Source organism: Taudactylus pleione, unplaced genomic scaffold (genome assembly GCF_031769625.1).
Source record: "Taudactylus pleione unplaced genomic scaffold, aTauple2 ptg000788l, whole genome shotgun sequence".
Classification (NCBI taxonomy): Eukaryota; Metazoa; Chordata; class Amphibia; order Anura; family Myobatrachidae; genus Taudactylus; species Taudactylus pleione.
Window position 1 is genome coordinate 2,855,594 of NW_028285190.1, and position 17,533 is coordinate 2,873,126.

General features: G+C 43.7%; 1 protein-coding gene across 11 annotated transcripts in view; it reads right to left on the reverse strand.

Annotated features, from left to right (window-relative positions):
* Nucleotides 1–16,544, reverse strand: part of ABI1 (abl interactor 1) — an 86,094-nt gene extending 69,550 nt beyond the window's left edge. For all 11 annotated transcript variants that reach the window (XM_088457870.1, XM_088457868.1, XM_088457865.1 and 8 more), the window contains exon 1: nt 16,342–16,544. In XM_088457870.1, coding sequence (XP_088313996.1) covers nt 16,342–16,458 — 117 coding nt within the window. In that variant the 5' untranslated portion in view covers nt 16,459–16,544. The remainder of the gene's footprint in view (nt 1–16,341) is intronic.
* Nucleotides 16,545–17,533: the final 989 nt, after the last annotated feature.

The window sequence follows — 17,533 nt, forward strand, 5'->3', positions numbered from 1 at the left end:
AGATATCATCTAGTGTGTAGGAGCCTTTAAAGATCCTACTGGCCAGGGTGTGAAAAAAAAAAATTTTTTTTTTTTTTTTTTTTAAATCGGATGTCAATTTTTTTTTTATTGGATTTTTATAAAAATGATCAAGCAAACAAATAAACCAAGTAAAAACAAAAATACAAAAGTTCTTTTGAAATACTGTAACTTCAATATATTTAATTTAAATGACTTTGTCACCATGAATCATGGCATAGCACAGCAAACTACACACAACTCACACAAAAGGGAAAAGGAAAGAAACAGCAAGGATGTAAAAAGTTACAATAGTTGGCAATTCCCTTGCCCGATTTGTAAATCTGAATAAGCCGACACTTTTGGTTTATTGAACGCCCCAAGCGGTTTCTCAGTTTTGACTGGACCAAACCAAATGATGAAAACATTATTTCTACTGAAGCTGATGCTGCTGCAACCGTTCGCAATTGCTCTTCTGCTACCATGATATTTCCATTACCAGCTACAGTTTCGGAACCAATGTGCATTTTCCACCAATCTATTGGTGCCACTGTCGACACATCATCGTGGTCAAACTAGAGGTCATTAAACGGGGTTGCTTTTGCTTGGAACTTGACTAGTGTTGGTAGAAGGATATTTCAATGTGGATGTTTTTCTTCGGCAAACTTAAGAGCTTCTAACTTTTCTTCCGCAGTTAAACAACTACCACAGTAACATGGTTCCATCGAGTAAGCGAGAAAATGTGCAGGTCCCAATGCTTGATTATAGCGGTCCAAAAATTTCATCATGCTTGGTTTGTCCAGATTTCATTCCTTAAAACTATCCTCTAATTCTTTCAACAATAGCAAAAGTCATAGACACAGACCTTTGATTAGTAGCGCAGCTAATCAACGGTGGTCCATATTGCACAGTATGCCAATTACCAGTAAAAGCTTGGTAAAAACATGGATGTAGACTAATGGGCCCATCCATCTGCGGTGGATTGCCAAGATCCAGCGATGCTGCAGGCCGGCATCGCAGAAATCCAACATGTTGGATTTTGCCGATTTGACGATCGCGATTATTAACATGGCAAATGTCTGCGATCCGGCGACGGATCGCAGATCGATGGTGGCTGATCGGAAGTTTCCGATGGGCGATCGGAAATTATCGATCGCATCCCTGCATCGCGACGATCCATCGCAGATGTATGGCAAACTTAACTCTACATCCATGGTAAAACAAATAATATACTGAATTCTTGAAATATTACTGTCAAAAATGTCAATCAAAAGTTAATTTTAACAATACATTAAACACCTTGATTTATTTATTTTTTTAAATCATGCGATTTAAATCAGCACACCCTGCTACTGGCTACAGGTCGTTCTATTCCCACAATTGAGGATACCCTGGATGAGCAGGGCTAGAAGACTGGCTATAGCCGATGCCTCTCACTGTATTCAAATACACATTAAAAGTGACAATAAAGCTTGGCTAATGTTGCAGAGAATACTACTACTACTACTACTACTACTACAGCAGTTCTAGATTTCTTAAATTGAGAATGAAAAAGTGCTACCTTTAGACATGTTACTTCAATGTACAGCGGGTGTTAGAGGTGACTGAAGTACAAATGTAGTAACAAGACCTCATTTTTCAACCAATAATGGAAAATCAGAACAGTCTATGAGGTTATTGGCTGACGTGCAAACATAAGAGCCCCTATGTGACCAGCTTTACACTATGAAATGGTACCCCTGCACAGTAACTGCACGATATGTGCAATTAGGCATTTACATGTGTCTGAACTACTCAAGGATTGATCGTTCTTGCATTGCACTGAACCTTCTTTCACAACTCAAATGAATGAGTATTAGGATATACTGTCTACACATTGGACTTCAGGAGATATAAAGTACTTCTTTTAGGGCAACCTAGAAGCTAAACGTTGAAGTGTATATTACACAAATCACTTGCTAGATTACATTAAACCTCATTATGAGTCATTGGGTTTGCTGTACTTTGCAAAAACTTCATAGAATCTGTCTGCAGTGGTTGAGAAAAGAGGCTAAATGCTAGGTAACCGATATAAATACACAAAGAATGCACATCATTTCAAAAATGACATTTAAGTGGTGCCAGTAAATCCTTCAACACTTCCATCTGGAAGAGATTGAACAGGTCAAACATTCGTGTTGTAGAGGTGTTGCTTTAGGTTTTGTTGTTGTGTAGTTTTCTTTTGTTTTGAGTTTTCTTTTTAAAAAAAGGTGTACGCTCGTTTTTGGGGGGCTGGTTTTTGTGCATTAAACCAGAGGTTCCCAAACTCAGCCATTACAGTCCAGGTTTTAAGAATATCCATGCTTGAGCCCAGATGGTTAAATCAAATTGACTGTGCTAATTAAGTAACCTGTGCTCAAGCATGGTTACCCTTAAAACGTGGACTGTATTTGCAGAGTTTGGGAACCTCTGTTAAAGCACAGTTTCCCAAACAGGCCCTGATTCAGAGCCAGACGCTTTGACAGAGCGCTCGCTCTGAATCAGGGCCGTCCCTGCTCCGTTTTGGAGCGGCCTCCTGGCCGCTCGCATAGCTGTGGGTGACCACCCACAGCTATAGCGAGCGGCCACAATGATGGTCGCGATGGTCAAGACCATCGTGACTATCGGGCTTGCGACAAGACCCTGTGGTAGGGTCTCGCTGCCGCAAGTCCAGGAGTGCTTGTGGCTCTATCAGAACCAAAAGCACTCCCACTGACATCACTAGTGATGTCAGTGGGGCCGGCTCCAAACGGTAGGCGTTCCCATGGGAACGCCTCCTTCTGGGCAACCACGCCCCCGGCACACCCACTAGCGGGTCAGAATCAGGTCCTCACGACCCACTCACAGTCCAGACATTAAGGATATCCATGCTTCAGCAGAGGTGGGTAAAATAAACTGACTGAGGGAATAATTAAGAATCCTGTGCTCATGCAGGCATATCCTTACCGCCTGGCCTGTCAGTGGCCCATGAGGACCGGGTTTGGGAAACACTGCGTTAACAATGTTCTGACATTTGTTCCACAGAGTGGATCCCTGGACAATACCTTGAAAAGAAACAGAAAGGACAGAGAGTGTTTGCTGTGCTCTCCTAACACGTGAGCATAGACGAGCAATACTAAGTACTCTCTGTGCTAAGCTCTCACATGCCGCCTCATTCAGCGTACCCTGATTTACACTGTACCAGGGTGGAGTAACCGGGACAGGAAGTCAGCCAGTGTGTCTACATCTGTTATCACTGCTCAGCCTGCACAGGGGAGCTCAGAACTGGCCTTTGATGGGTTGTTTCCTGTTATTTCTATGATGAATAGTTACTTGCTGTTTACTCATTTTACCCTATACTTTTCCAAAGGGCTGGGTGGGCACTCACATGAAACTCGCTGACCAGCAGCAAGAAAAAATACATTAGTTTCCCAAAGCAACGCACAGGACCTAGAGCTGCTAATATAAATTGTCTGTGAAGTAGATGATTTCCTCAATATATGTACCTCACTTTATAATGGGCTTGTTTTTGTGTGTGCGTGTTTGCAGACAGGGGCTGTGTAGTGAAAGGAGATCGACAGACAGGTTTATGGGTAATTTGTTAGGGAAATAGATGCAAGTGTTTAAGGGGTTAAACCACCACGTGCCATTAAAGACTATGGCTACATTACTAAGGAAAGACACCGGAAGAGACTTATTGGGGGCGATTCAATTGTTTTCACTGGTGGCTGTGAATAATGGCGGCCTGACAGAGCGATTCAATTGTTGCTCTGTACCTGACATGGTGAGGAGAGGGGAAAAAAAAAAAAAGTTTAATCGGCCCCAAAAGGTGAGGTATGTTCCATGTAAAAGGCAGGCATGTGACTGGATGGAAGCTGCAGCTGATCGCACAATCAATAGGGCGCTCACTTTGCCAGAGAACACCCTAGTAGTTATTCCTGGGTGACAGCTTTAATGTGTGCTTATTTGTCTATGTACTGTGTAAGGCGCTGCGGAACCCTTGTGGCGCCATATAAAGGATGATAATAATAATAATAATAATAATAATAATAATAATAATAATAATAATAATGTGGTCATACTTGATAACAAAGAGTCAGCTGATGTGTGTGTTTATATAGGTTTCTACGCCTGTGGCGCTGCCAGCTGGCGAAACTGCCATGAAGATACAGATAGCTACTGGGGCCGTGCCATAAGAGCGGCTTTTCACCTTTCCAGTTCAGTTATACCCTGGAGAGAATCCACTGCTTCATCTTTACACACCACGCTCAGGGTCATTTAAGTATAAGAGAGTATTATAATTGTAACACTAGATAGAACCTATTGTGTCCAGCAGTACCTTACCCACTTTTAAGCAAACATTCAGATGTCTGGGAGCAGCACAACACAGCAAAAATTGTCAGCGTAATGTAGAAGTCCATGGCAACCCATTTGTTTTGCGCTTTGATCTCCAGGGTTATATTCTAAGGTCAGGTACACACTAGAACTTCACGATTTGTCATACAATTGTGCGCTCCCGCTAGTCGCATACGAGATCTGTTGCACAGCCAATTAGACGATATCATATGTGGGGCTGTGCAGTTTAATGACGAACAGAACGATACCTCGATCATAAAACGGCATAGTGTGTAATGGCAAACTTGGATGGTCCGGGGCGAAGGGAATTTTTCCCAACCATCGGATAGATTGCCCGCGGTTTAGATGTGTATCCGGCCTTAGACCTACAATATAGTACACGGTAATATGGAAGGATTCAGAATTAGTGATCTACAATAGGCAACATGTCTGGGCTACAGTTTCACACAATTTGCCAACATAGGCCCGTATTCAATTCGTTCTGCATCCACGATACTTTTCCGCTTGGCGGACTTTTCACCTACATCGCGTACTTTAGCCGCGGAAACTTATCGGGAGCGTACCCACGATTCGCTCTATTCAAATCCAAGAGACACGAAAACGGAGATACGCGATGTCAGAACGGCGAAAAGTGGTCCCAGAATCGGAGAAATCAGCCTGTATCCCCCCAAAATAATCAGAAACTTTGGGGATCAATGTAGTTGTGCTCGATTAGCCCTAACTAAACAATTTGGGGTACTTAAGTTCGCACAATTGCCACTATTTAGAGTCTTTGCACAAGTGGTGAAGAATGGCATAAAGCAGTATTTTAAGGAGAAAATACGTATTCCTGTCAAATATGGGGTATTTGAAAACGGGTGCAAGCATATTTAAAAGTTGCTAAGTGAAATAAGAAACTTAAATGAAGAAACCTTCAGCAAACACCTGCAATCAAAAAAAAAAGAAAGAAAACAGTATCAGCGCTTTAAGTCTCACACCAAAAACTGCCACTTTTACAAACTTGCATCCTATTATGTTCCCCCAGAGTGTGAGCGGCAGCTGGCAGAAATGTACTGTGTGAATGCATTCAAAGGGCTAGAGCCCGTGAAGTCTGTAATAACTATTTTCCATTTTGACTTTTATCAGATCCTGTTAATAAAAATTAATGTGGACCTTCAGGTATCTGTATCGTAATGTGAAGGTAATAAATATTTACTTTTACTTTTGACAGATGCAGTGGGAAATCCTGTTAACATTGAACAATGTTTCTTACTTTTATGGATCTTAACTAAAGATTCCAAAATGATGACCCATATAAAACAAACCTCACAACAGCCTACAGGAACACAATACTCACAGCCTTAACTCTATAATACTAATGACTTCTGGACCATCTCCTGTCTGTTATCTGTAATACTGAAGAGGTCTACTCTCATTAACTCAATGCGTAGTGACAGGCGGAAACTCATGCCCAATCAATCCGATCAAATGCTGTTTTATGTCAGCCATGGATAACATGTACATTATGTATAATTCAGAAGTGAAATCACATTAACCTACAAGAGAGATTGAGCTTTTAAAAAAAAAAACCTACAACTTCTAATGCATCTTAAAATTAAGTAAAACCTAAATACTATGGCCATAAATAAAACATAATAGCGGACCCAGATAAGTGTTTATACTTGCAGCCAAATCATTCCCTGTTCAGACTATTACTGCCAATTGTCATGTTTACAAAACTGCTGACCGGGGTGGAGTTTCTCTATCTACAGCAGTGGTTCTTAAGCTGGGTACACACTGGCAGATATGTTGGCGGATCAATTGATCGGCCAATATATTGGTTGCCTGTCGGCAAGTGTGTACCAGCGATACGTCTGAACGATGTCGTTCACAGACATATCGCGTCGACTGTGGTGCACAGCCGATGCCCCATATATATGCAGAAATATTGGGGCATCGTACACTTGCAGCAGCCACGGGGAGGGGGGCACGACACCCCTCCAACACACAGAACACCAATGATGGTTGTTCAGTGTGAATGAACAACCATCATCTGCAGATCATTCGATCTTCAGATATATCCATTTAGTGTGTACCCAGCTTCAAACTCTGTCCCACTGAAACAGCCTGCGGGTTACTGTCTCCTCCAGTGGGCCGCAGTGTCCCATGGATTGGGAATATGGTGTTGCAGCGGTTACCGCCAGTGAATGGATGCCGATCCATTCACAGTGACCACAGTGCTTGGGTCTGCCCGGCATGTCCGTAAGTGACGGGCACAGCCCCAAGAGTGACTAAAAGGGGAAGCGTCATAAGGACACATCCCCTTTTCCTTGGCCACGCCCCCTTTCAGTCTAAGTGCCCTTTCTCTAGGTCCGGCGCCGTACCTAGAGTGAACACTAGTACCCTAATGCTGGGTACAAACTGAACAATATATATTTTGTTGGCTGTACGAACAACATATTGCTCAGTGCATCTGCGAACAATAAAATAAGTATTGAACACATTTTTCTCATTAAATATATTTGTAATGGGGCTATAGTAATGAAATTTTCACCAAATGTCAGAAACAACCCATGCAATCCACACATGCAAAGAAATCAAACCATAGATGTCCATAAATTAAGTTGTGTAATAATGTGAAATGACAGAGAAAAAGTATTGAACACATGAAAAAAGGGAGGTGCAAAAAGGCATGGAAAGAAAAGACACCAGCTGATAACTATCAGTAATTAGAAAGCAATCCTGCCCCTTGTCAGTGCAAATTAATATAAGCTGGTTGAGTCCCAACTGATGGCCTATAAAAAGGTGTCTCCTTACCAAGGTGTCACACAAGAAACATCTCATGATGGGTAAAAGCAAAGAGCTCTCTCGAGACCATCACAACCTTATTGTTGCAAAACATACTGACGGCATTGGTTACAGAAGGATTTCTAAACTTCTGAATGGTCCAGTGAGCACTGTTGGGGCCATAATCCGGAAGTGGAAAGAACATCATTTCACCATAAACCGGCCACGACCAGGTGTTCCTCTCAAGATTTCTGACAGCGGAGTGAAAATAATTATCAGAAGAGTTGTCCAAGCGCCAAGGAGCACTTGTGGAGAGCTTCAGAAAGACCTGGAATAAGCAGGTACAACTGTTTCAAAGAAAACAATAAGTAATGCACTCATCCACCATGGCCTGTATGCACGCTCACGACGCAAAACTCATGTTAAAGCTCGTTTAAAGTTTGAAGCACAACATTTGGACAAGCCTGTGAAATACTGGGAGAATATAGTCTGGTCAGATGAGACCAATATTGAACTCTTTGGATGCCATAATACACACCATGTTTGGAGGAGAAATAGCACTGCACATCACCCCAAAAACATCATACCAAGAGTGAAGTTTGGAGGTGGGAACATCATGGTGTGGGGCTGTATTTCAGCATACTTCATATAATTGAAGGAAGTATGAATGGAAAAATGTACAGAGACATTCTCGATAAAAATCTGCTGCCATCTACCAGGATGCTGAAGATGAAACAAGGGTGGACATTTCAGCAAGACAAAGATCCCAAACACACAGCCAAGGACACTTTCAATTGGTTTCAGAGAAAAAAATAAAGCTGCTAGAATGGCCCAGCCAATCACCTGACTTGAATCTAACTGAAAATCTATGGAAAGAACTAAAGATCAGAGGGCCTGATTCAGAGTCGGACGCTATTTGCGCTCGCTCGTTCAGAAAAAGGGGCCGGCTATTTAAATTGAGCGCTCGCTCTTTGCGGTCTGTTGACGCCTCTATGTCTGAGCGAGCGAACTAAACATGCGCTCGCTATTTTGTAAAGGCGCCCCCTGGCGGCTCGCATCTTATGTCATCTCCGCTATTAGATTAATTGAGTACATCGAAAGGCGTCTGAACTGCTCACAGTGCTTGTGGTAGGATTTTCCTACCGCAATCATGCGAACAGTTCAGGCTAAGAGACAACCAAGTGACGTGGCTGATGACGCTGCTTTGTTAATTATGCACACCCTTAAAACGCCCGTTTTGACCGTTTGGCACGCCTGCGTTCGGATCTCCACTCCCCGTTTCCAAGCACCTTCCCCTGTTACCACACACAAACGCCTCATCCTGTCATTCAAATTAGCAGGCACTCGCTATTTTGCGAGCGCTCGATTTCCGACCGCACTGACTGGTTGGCGCATGCGCATTACGAACCATACGCATGCGCAGTTCTGCGAAAATTGCTCGGAGCGAACGAGAGGCCGCTTACGAGCGGCTCGGAATCAGGCCCAGAGTTCATAGAAGAGGCCCACAGAGTCTTCAAGATTAGAAGACTGTTTGTGTGGAAGAATGAAATCACACCTGAGCAATGCATGTGACTAGTTTCTCCATACAGGAGGCATCTTAAATCTGTCATTACCAACAAAGGCTTTTGTACAAAGTATTAATTAAATTTCAGTAAGCATGTTCAAGACTTTTTCCCTGTGTCATTTCACATTACTATACATAACTTACATTTATGGACATCTGTGGTTTGATTTCTTTGCATGTGTGGATTGCATGGGTTGTTGCTGACATTCGGTGAAAATGTCATTACAATAGCCCCATTACAAACGTATTTACTGAGAAAAATGTTGCTGTGTTCAATACTTATTTTACCTGCTGTATATCGTGTCGGACGTGCAGCACGGCAAATGCGATATATTATTCGTATATGCCGGTGTGTACCGACCCACCCGTTATGCTGGCTGCAGGAATGGGCTTCAATGACATCACAACTGGCGGACAAATTTAAATACCTGCCCAGTTGTGATGTCTGGCCAGATATATCGATCAGCAAGTCTGTATGCTTACCAAATTGGTCGCTTGGTCGGCAGGATGGTCGACTAAGTATGTGCCCCACATAAGAATCCAGGTTTTAAAGATATCCATGCTTAACCACAGATGATGGTATAATCAAACAGACAGGTACTAATTATATCATCAGTGCATGGATATCCCTAAAACCTGGACTGTTAGGGTACCTTGAGAACAACTAATCTAGAGCAGTGCAGCAGCGGGTAGTACACCTAGGTAACCGAAATCTACTTTTTGAACAATGCAATGCAATGGAACGTAGAACACCGATTTATGTACAGGTTGAGTCTCCCATATCCAAATATTCCGAAATACGGAATATTCCAAAATACGGAATTTTTTTGGCATGACTCAGATAATGAAACCTTTGATTTTTGATGGTTCAATATACACAAACTTTGTCTAAGGCACACATTATTAAAAATATTGTATAAAATAACCTTCAGGCTGTGTGTATAAGGTGTATATGACACATAACTGAATTTTATGTATGTACACAAACTTTGTATGAGCCACAAAATTATTGAAAATATTGTATAAAATGACCTGCAGGCTGTGTGTATAAGGTGTATATAACTCATAAATGTATTCTGTGTGTATATTTGGGTCCCATTCCCAAGATATTTCATTATGGTATGCAATTATTCCAAAATACGGAATATTCCGTTATCCAAAATACCCCTGGTCCCAAGCATTTTGGATATGGGAGACTCAGCGTGTATTTTATATTCTAGTCTCACATTAAAATGAAAATTTATTGGCACCTGCTGAAAATGCTAAGGAAGAGTAACACCCAACTCTATAGTCATTAACTAAAATGTTTTAGGCATCGTCAATGGTTAAAATGACATAGTAACCTGAAAAACTGGCTCAACTCGCAATTCCCCATCAAGTTACTACAAAGAGCTGTATGCAATTAAGTCAGCATATACTTACTGTAAACACTTATCCATCGCTATCTGCAGCAGAAATCTGGGATTTTGTGCAGCTATTCTACAATAGTGAGATATTACAATCTGTGTTTTCATGCGAGTGCAGCGGAGATATTAAACACATTTGCTGTGCTATTATTTTGCTTTTACAATGGAGGAAAACATGTTTTGCTACATAAAAGATTAAGGTTTTGTATATGCTATAGGCAATATGAGCCAAAACGTCTTGTAAAACCACGTATATATCTGCAGTATCCATGTTAAAGGCACCATTAATGCGGGATAGATTGCCCAGAGTGAAATTTTCAATGTGAAACGCGTGGTCCCTAAAACGATTATCGATGGCACATTAAGGGTGGAGCTTGAAGAACGGCTTCTCCGGGCTATGTCATGAGCAAGAAAGGTAGAAAACACCATCAATAGGACACAATAAACTCAGCAAGTCAGGATCAGTCACGTCCTGGGTGATTACAGATGTGTCCTCCGTCGTCGTTGCTACAGTCGCATTAAACAACCCTTCTAGTCGCGCCTAGTCCAGAGCAAGTTTACACATAGAGCGTCATTTTGTGCATCTTTTTTGCTGCAAATGTGTCTTTCGCAATGCGATACGAATAAAAAGCACAGGAAGACGTTGCGGATTACAATGATATGGTGGCATGTGTATGTGGTGTGTGCGACTGCAGTTGTATACGAAATGCTACATTACAGTGTCAGCGGCCGGTTTCCACACCACGTTTCGTTGTGATGAATTTACAGGCTCGGTCACACACAGAACATACACATGCCGCATATCATTTTACTCGGCACAGTCTACTTGTGCATTTTATTCATTTCACATTGTGAATAAATCGCATTTGTGGCGAAAGACGCCCAACGCCGGCCGAGACGCACTGGAGCCGTCAGCTCTCATGCGCCCTGTGTAACGAGACTCATAACGCAGGGAGGGAGGATAGATGAGGAAGGACATACCTGTACATGTTGAGTTTAGCGTTCCCGCTAGGCTGTTTTAGCGGGGCGCGGCGCCCTGCCCTCCTTCTGGAGGGCAAAAGGCACCCTGCCCTCCAGAAGGTTGCCCTCCAGAAGGAGAGCAAATAGCGCCCTGCCCTCACAGCCTGCGGGTGCTGTCTTCACCCGCGGGTCGCAGTGTCCCAGTCACCACCGGAGAATAGACGCCGGGCGCATGCACCCGGCATCTATTCCCTGTCCGCAGCGCTTGGGGGCTGCCCTGCGTGTCCGTAAGTGCCGGGCACGCCCCCAAGAGTGATGAAAAGGGGACACATCTTATAGACACGCCCCCTTTTCGATGGCCACGCCCCCTTTCCGGGAGCGCATGGAAGTGCCCTCTCTAGCTCCAGCACCCTGCCTGCCACCGGAGCTAGAGTGAACACTAAAGTTCTATTGAAAGAGTGTCTAGGAAAGTATCAGCTCAATGTGGGCCAAATAACATCTTGGGGCAGAGTGGAAGCTATTTCAATGTTCTACCTAAAAGTCAAAGGGTCAAATGTAACAGACTGCGGAACCGATGCGCTTGCAGCGAGATAGTCTTTAGATTTAAAGCAGCAATTGGTTTAAAAGTAAAACCAGGTTGTGTCTCTCCAGATGCTGTGTAACTATCCCAGCATGCCCTGCCATAGTTTTGCTGTTAAGGCATGCTAACACTGTGGCAGGGCATGCTGGGATGTGTAGTTCCACAAGTTGCCTGCCCCACATCATAAAAACAAAATGAAAAGCAGATAGTATGTGTTCTCTTTTAGAATCCTAACAATCAGCTATACTCAAAACTCTGTGGGAGATTCAAATGTTTTGCCAGCTGCTTTTTTTTTTGTAATGTAAGACGCCCGACGGAGCAATTTAATTGTTACTCCGTCAGGGCACGATAGCCACCGGCGCGGCATATCTGCTCACACCATCAGGGGGGTGCAAGCAGAAGTGTGTGAGAAACCCCCTGGTTATGTCGTGCTAAGCGCAGTTAGCGCGCCCTAACCAGAACTTTAGACTGCTTTAGCCGTTATACATGGCTAAACCCGGGGCGAAGAGGGTGATATTTATTGAGCGTCCAGAACAATTGCATTACAACACTGGGCGCTCATTAATTATCACGCCTAAAAAAAACAATTGAATCGCCCCCACTGAGTCTTGTACAGGGCATAAAACTCCATATTAACACAGTTAGAAGATGGACTTATTGGAACAAATTTAATAACAAGGAATCAATATAGCTGGGAAATGATCACCAAAATGGAGAACACCAGGAGTTAGTTTATAATAAATAACTTAACTGTGAGTTGACTCTTGAATGGCCTTTTGGGAGTTTTCTTAAAGTTGCACAACATTTTTAATCTTTGGATGACCTCTCACCCACCCCCACCACCAAAATTCACCCCCCATACATGATACTTCCTGTAGCTAAATGACATGCAGATACAAAGCACTTACAAGGTCATTACTTAGCAACTACAAAAATGTTGCAGCTTAAAGAAGCAACATCGAAGCTTTCAGATTAATACCTTTTTGCCACCAAAAATCCCGGATCTGACGCAGGGTTTGGAACACTGTTCCAAGCTGGGTCAGATCAGGGATTTACACCATTTCCACTGCGGCGCCGACCTGGGAATATCCCGGGTTGAAGCCGTTCACACTGCACTTGGCGATGAGGTCATTCGGGGGGGTGTCTGTGACGGCTGTCACCAGGGAGGGAGAGATTACAGCCTCCCCATATGAAGCGGGGTTGGGGTAAAAACCAAAGCGGTCTGGACCATACGGGGCGGCTGTAATCTCTCCCTCCCCAGTGAGTGCTGACACAGACAGCTTCCGAATGACATGCAATCACCATGCTGGAAATGGGTATTGGGTCGACAGACCCGGGTTACCTGTTTCCACTGAGCCTGATCAGGGTTTTACCTGCGTAAAATCCTGCTCGAGACCCGGGAAAAAATACCCGGGATTTTATCCTAGGACCCTTTTCCACTGAGCCGCTACCAGAGTTGACACATCAAAAACCCAGGTATTTTGACCAGTGGAAAAGGGGTATAAACAGGGTTGCATAAAAATCGGATTTAAAAAAAAAATTCAAAACGAATTTATTTGATTTCAATTAGATTTTTTGGGAATTCAAATAGGATTTTTTTATTTTTTTTAAGTAAACGCTTTACATTTTTAAAAGATTATTTAAAAAAAAAAAAATTATAAAAAAAACCTATTTAAATCAAATAAATCCGTTTTTGATTTTTTTTTTTTTTTTAAATCCAATTTTATGCAACCCTGGGTATAAAGAAGACGATTAGCAGATATCCTAACAAACAATGGGGCAGATGTATTAAGCTCTGGAAAGTGATAAAGTGGAGAGTGATAAACGACCAACCACTCAGCTCCCAACTGTCATTTTTCAAACACAGCCTGTAACATGACAGTTAGGAGCTGAGTAGTTGGTTGTTTATCACTTTCCAGAGCTTAATACATCTGCCCCAATTAATGTGTGGTGCGTCACCCTAGGAACTTGGGGCCCGATTCAGACCCGCTCGTAAGAGACGGCCGCTCGCAGGTAATGTTGGCGTTTTTTTTTTTGTCTCCTACCGCTCGCAAAGCTGTGGGAGCCCACCCACAGCTTGTGCGAGCAGCAAGGAGCCCGTCGCGATAATCGCGACAATCGGCCTTGCAACAAGACCCTGGGGTAGGGTCTCGGCTGCTGCCAGGCCAAGTGGACTTCCTGCCCTAATAGAGCAGGAAGTCCACTACTGACATCAGTTGTGATGTCAGTAGGTCTTAAGGGAACGCCTGTGTTTGGCCAGCCGCCCTACCTACAAAACGGAGCGAACTGTCACTCATCATCGACAGCCCCATCTTGTAGCGAGCCCCATAGCGACTGAACTTCAGTCGCTCGACGGGGCTCGCGCATGCCAGATGCAGCGCATGCACAGATCACAAACATCAAGCCGCTTGCAAGCGGCTCTAAATCAGGCCCCTGGTATGTACATCAGCATATACCCAACTTGAGCGAATCCCAAACTCAGTACCCTAACAGCCCAGGTTTTAAAGGATACCCATGGCTGAGCCTAGATGGTTAAATCAAAATGACTTAAGTCACCTTTGCTCAAGCCTGTTATCCATAAAACCTGGACTCTAAAGGGGTGCATCCACTAGCAGAGTACGATTACGACATTGTAACCGTGCAGTCGTTTCAGTCTGTGCATACACTGAATGATCAGTCGTTCAGTGTAGGCACCCTCCCTCATCCCCGAACATGGCCAATCTGTCGTTATCGGCAGATTGACCAGCATGTTCGGGCGATGATAAATGTCAAAAACGACCAGCGGGAGCGTGCATCGCTGGTCTATTTTGACATTTGCATGCCCGATTAACGAGCGATTGAACGATAACGATATCGTTATCGTTCAATCGCTCTGTTTAATCGGGTAGTGGATGTGCACCTTTAGGGGTATATTTCCTAAAGTGAGAGTTTTTAGAAATGAAGATGTTGCCCATAGCAACCAGATTCTAGCTATTATCTTCTACAGGTGCTAGTTATATGTTAAGTAGAATCTGGTTGCTATGGGCAACATCTCCATTTCTAAAAACCCTCACTTTAGTAAATATACCCCTTAGGGTTCCCTGGGGACCAAGGTGTTTATTAATGAAGCGTCGGGTTGTAAAAGCTGGTGCTTCCAATTATGTTTATGTCTGAAATTTAAAAGGGCAATGTTTTTACTAGCAAATCAGTGCTAGTAAAAGCATCGCCCTTTTAAATATTGGGCATAAATCCCTAGGTTTGGGTAACTCTGGCCAAATTTATCTTATGCAACGGACATCCTTCTTTATTGGAAACTATTTGCATAAGTACAAACAGAAATGACCATATGAAAGCACAGAATAAACGCTGCTGACAGTTTCAAAATATTAAACATGGTTTTATATTTAGGATGCAGCAGTGCGATTTTTTTTTTTTTCAGTCTACAAATAAAAATGACAGTAAAAAGGACAGTCCTGTACACGGTTTTTGGCTTTCTATTGTTCGCACATTAAAATCCTGACTAACTAGACCTAAGGTCAACAAGACGGTAGAGCGACTATACAGAACACCAATTATTTCATCCAGGTGTCATAATTCCAACACGACTTAATTTATTTAGTTACCTACAAGTTCTAGAAATGAAAGTCAGATATTGCATAACATTGACGGCGAAGCTCAAGCATTGCCAGCTTCCAGGGACGTATAGTACTTCACTGCAATGCCAAAGTGGTGGGTATAACAAATAAATGGGTGGCTGCACCAGCTCCACTGAATCATCAGCAACATTATTCTAACAATCTGACTTCCATGCTTCTAAATGCGAATATAATAAGGAAGAGCTGTGGTTATCTGCTATAGGAATCCTTATGAACAGACTATACATGTTTTAAAGTTAAACTGACTTGCATTCCAGTTCAAAGAGCCCTGAGGGGGCTTCCCAAGTGAGAATGGCATTAAAACTCCCCTGCCAAGAATCAGGATCACCATGTGCACAGGAATGCAGCCATCCACCCGCTGTCACTTCTGCAATGCCAGGGTGACATTTAAAGGTGCACAGACTCATTTCATTTAGCCAAAGAAATTAACTACTGGTGCACTCACATCCATACATAGTAAGCAAGCACATTATACAGACTAGCAAAGGAGGAAATAACACAGCAGCCCCGGCGTCATTGGTCAGGTAAGAACAAAAAATACAATATTATGATGCAAATGACTGAAATATTCTCAGTAGCACTGAGAGATAGGGGTGCACTATAATAGATGACTGATAACAGATAAACAATAATAAATGGTCCCACTTCTGTCTAGACAGAAAGGCATGGGGCACAAAGCACAATGTATACAGTCATCTCCCCCCCCCCCCTGCTATATTGGGTGAGCAGATTGCTATGCACTGTGATTGACCCACAATCCCTACAGCACCCCTGCTCACTGCCATGCTGGGTTACTGCACCCAAGGGAGACCGAGCTGACATGACTCATAATTAAACAAAAAGGCACACCCTGTGGGCAGAGCACAAATGCAGCCCCCCCCCTCTTCCTTCTTTTTTAGGTGGCCTTCACAGAGGGTGCGGGCGGCGACGACAAACAGCATTAATGACACTGATTCATATAAGGAGTGGGTATAGGGATAAGGGGGCAATAGCAGCCCCGAATGCCCGCACTTCCTGTATTGTGTGTGTGCCTCCCCTCCCTCCCTCCAGAGCCAGCGGCATCAATCACCCTGCTGTCACCTGGATGTAGTTGCTCTCGCAGTAATCCGCCACCCGGGTGAGGTTCTGGTAGCTCTCGATGAGCGCCCGCTTTCCGGCGGGGATCTCCTCCTCTAACAACATCTGCAGCTCGGCCATCTTCCAGCCCCCCTGTGCATCGCTTCCTCCTCCTCTCACGGCAGCAGCGGCGGCGGCAGCGCTGAGGGCAGACAGCTGAGTCCGGACCCGCCCGCCTGCTATTCTGGGATTCCGAGCCTCGCTCTCAGTGCGCAGCCGCCAGCTCCGCCTCCCGAACGCGCCCTGCCGGCCTCCGTACACGACGCGCAAAGCACCACGGGATTTGTAGTCTCTCTGTTGTTGGCACAGCCTGTGCTGTTGCTATATATAAACCAGCAATCTTTGAGAAATAAATGGCAATGCCAGTGATTCTACTAGTATAATGTCTTTGTAAAGAACAGATGTGTAAAGTAGATGAAGAATCAGGGTCTGGTAGGATTTGTTGACAATCACAAAGTCGAAAGCTATTCTGTAGACACTGTAATGTCAACACGTTCAACATGCCGACGGATAAAATGTCAACTGGTACATAATGTTGATACCCAATTTTAAGCCTAGCCCCAAACTTAACCCTACCCCTAATATTTCTTATGACTACATTTTGACTGTGACTACATTTTCTGTGTCGTCATTTTAACCATGTAGACATTATGACATTTGACATAATAGTGTCGACCTTTTGATTGCCAACATTGTAACTGTCAACAACATGACTACAGGAGACATTTAATACAGCTTGGAGGGAGATAAAAATGTGACAGATAAAGCACAAACCAATCAGCTCCTAACTCTCTTCACATGCTGTGTCTGAAAAATTACAGGAGCTGAATGGTTGGTGCTTTATCTCTCACAATTTCATCTCTTTCCAAGCTTGACCTGGACGAGATGAGATTGGGTTGCAACCGGAAGCGTGATGTCACTGTGTATTCGCAAATGAGCCATTTGCAGTCTATGACTGCACTGGCTACACTGTAACTGGTAGTGGCTTCCCTTTGGAAGCGCTACCTGCCAATCACACACAGGACAGTCAGTCCCAAGGGGAGGTCTTTTTTCTCCCTGGAACTGCCAGTTTGCAATTAGCAGAGAGTATGCGCCCAGTGGGATATTACACCTTTGCCTTTTGGGCAGCCCTACCCGACTTCTAGGGGTTGCAGCC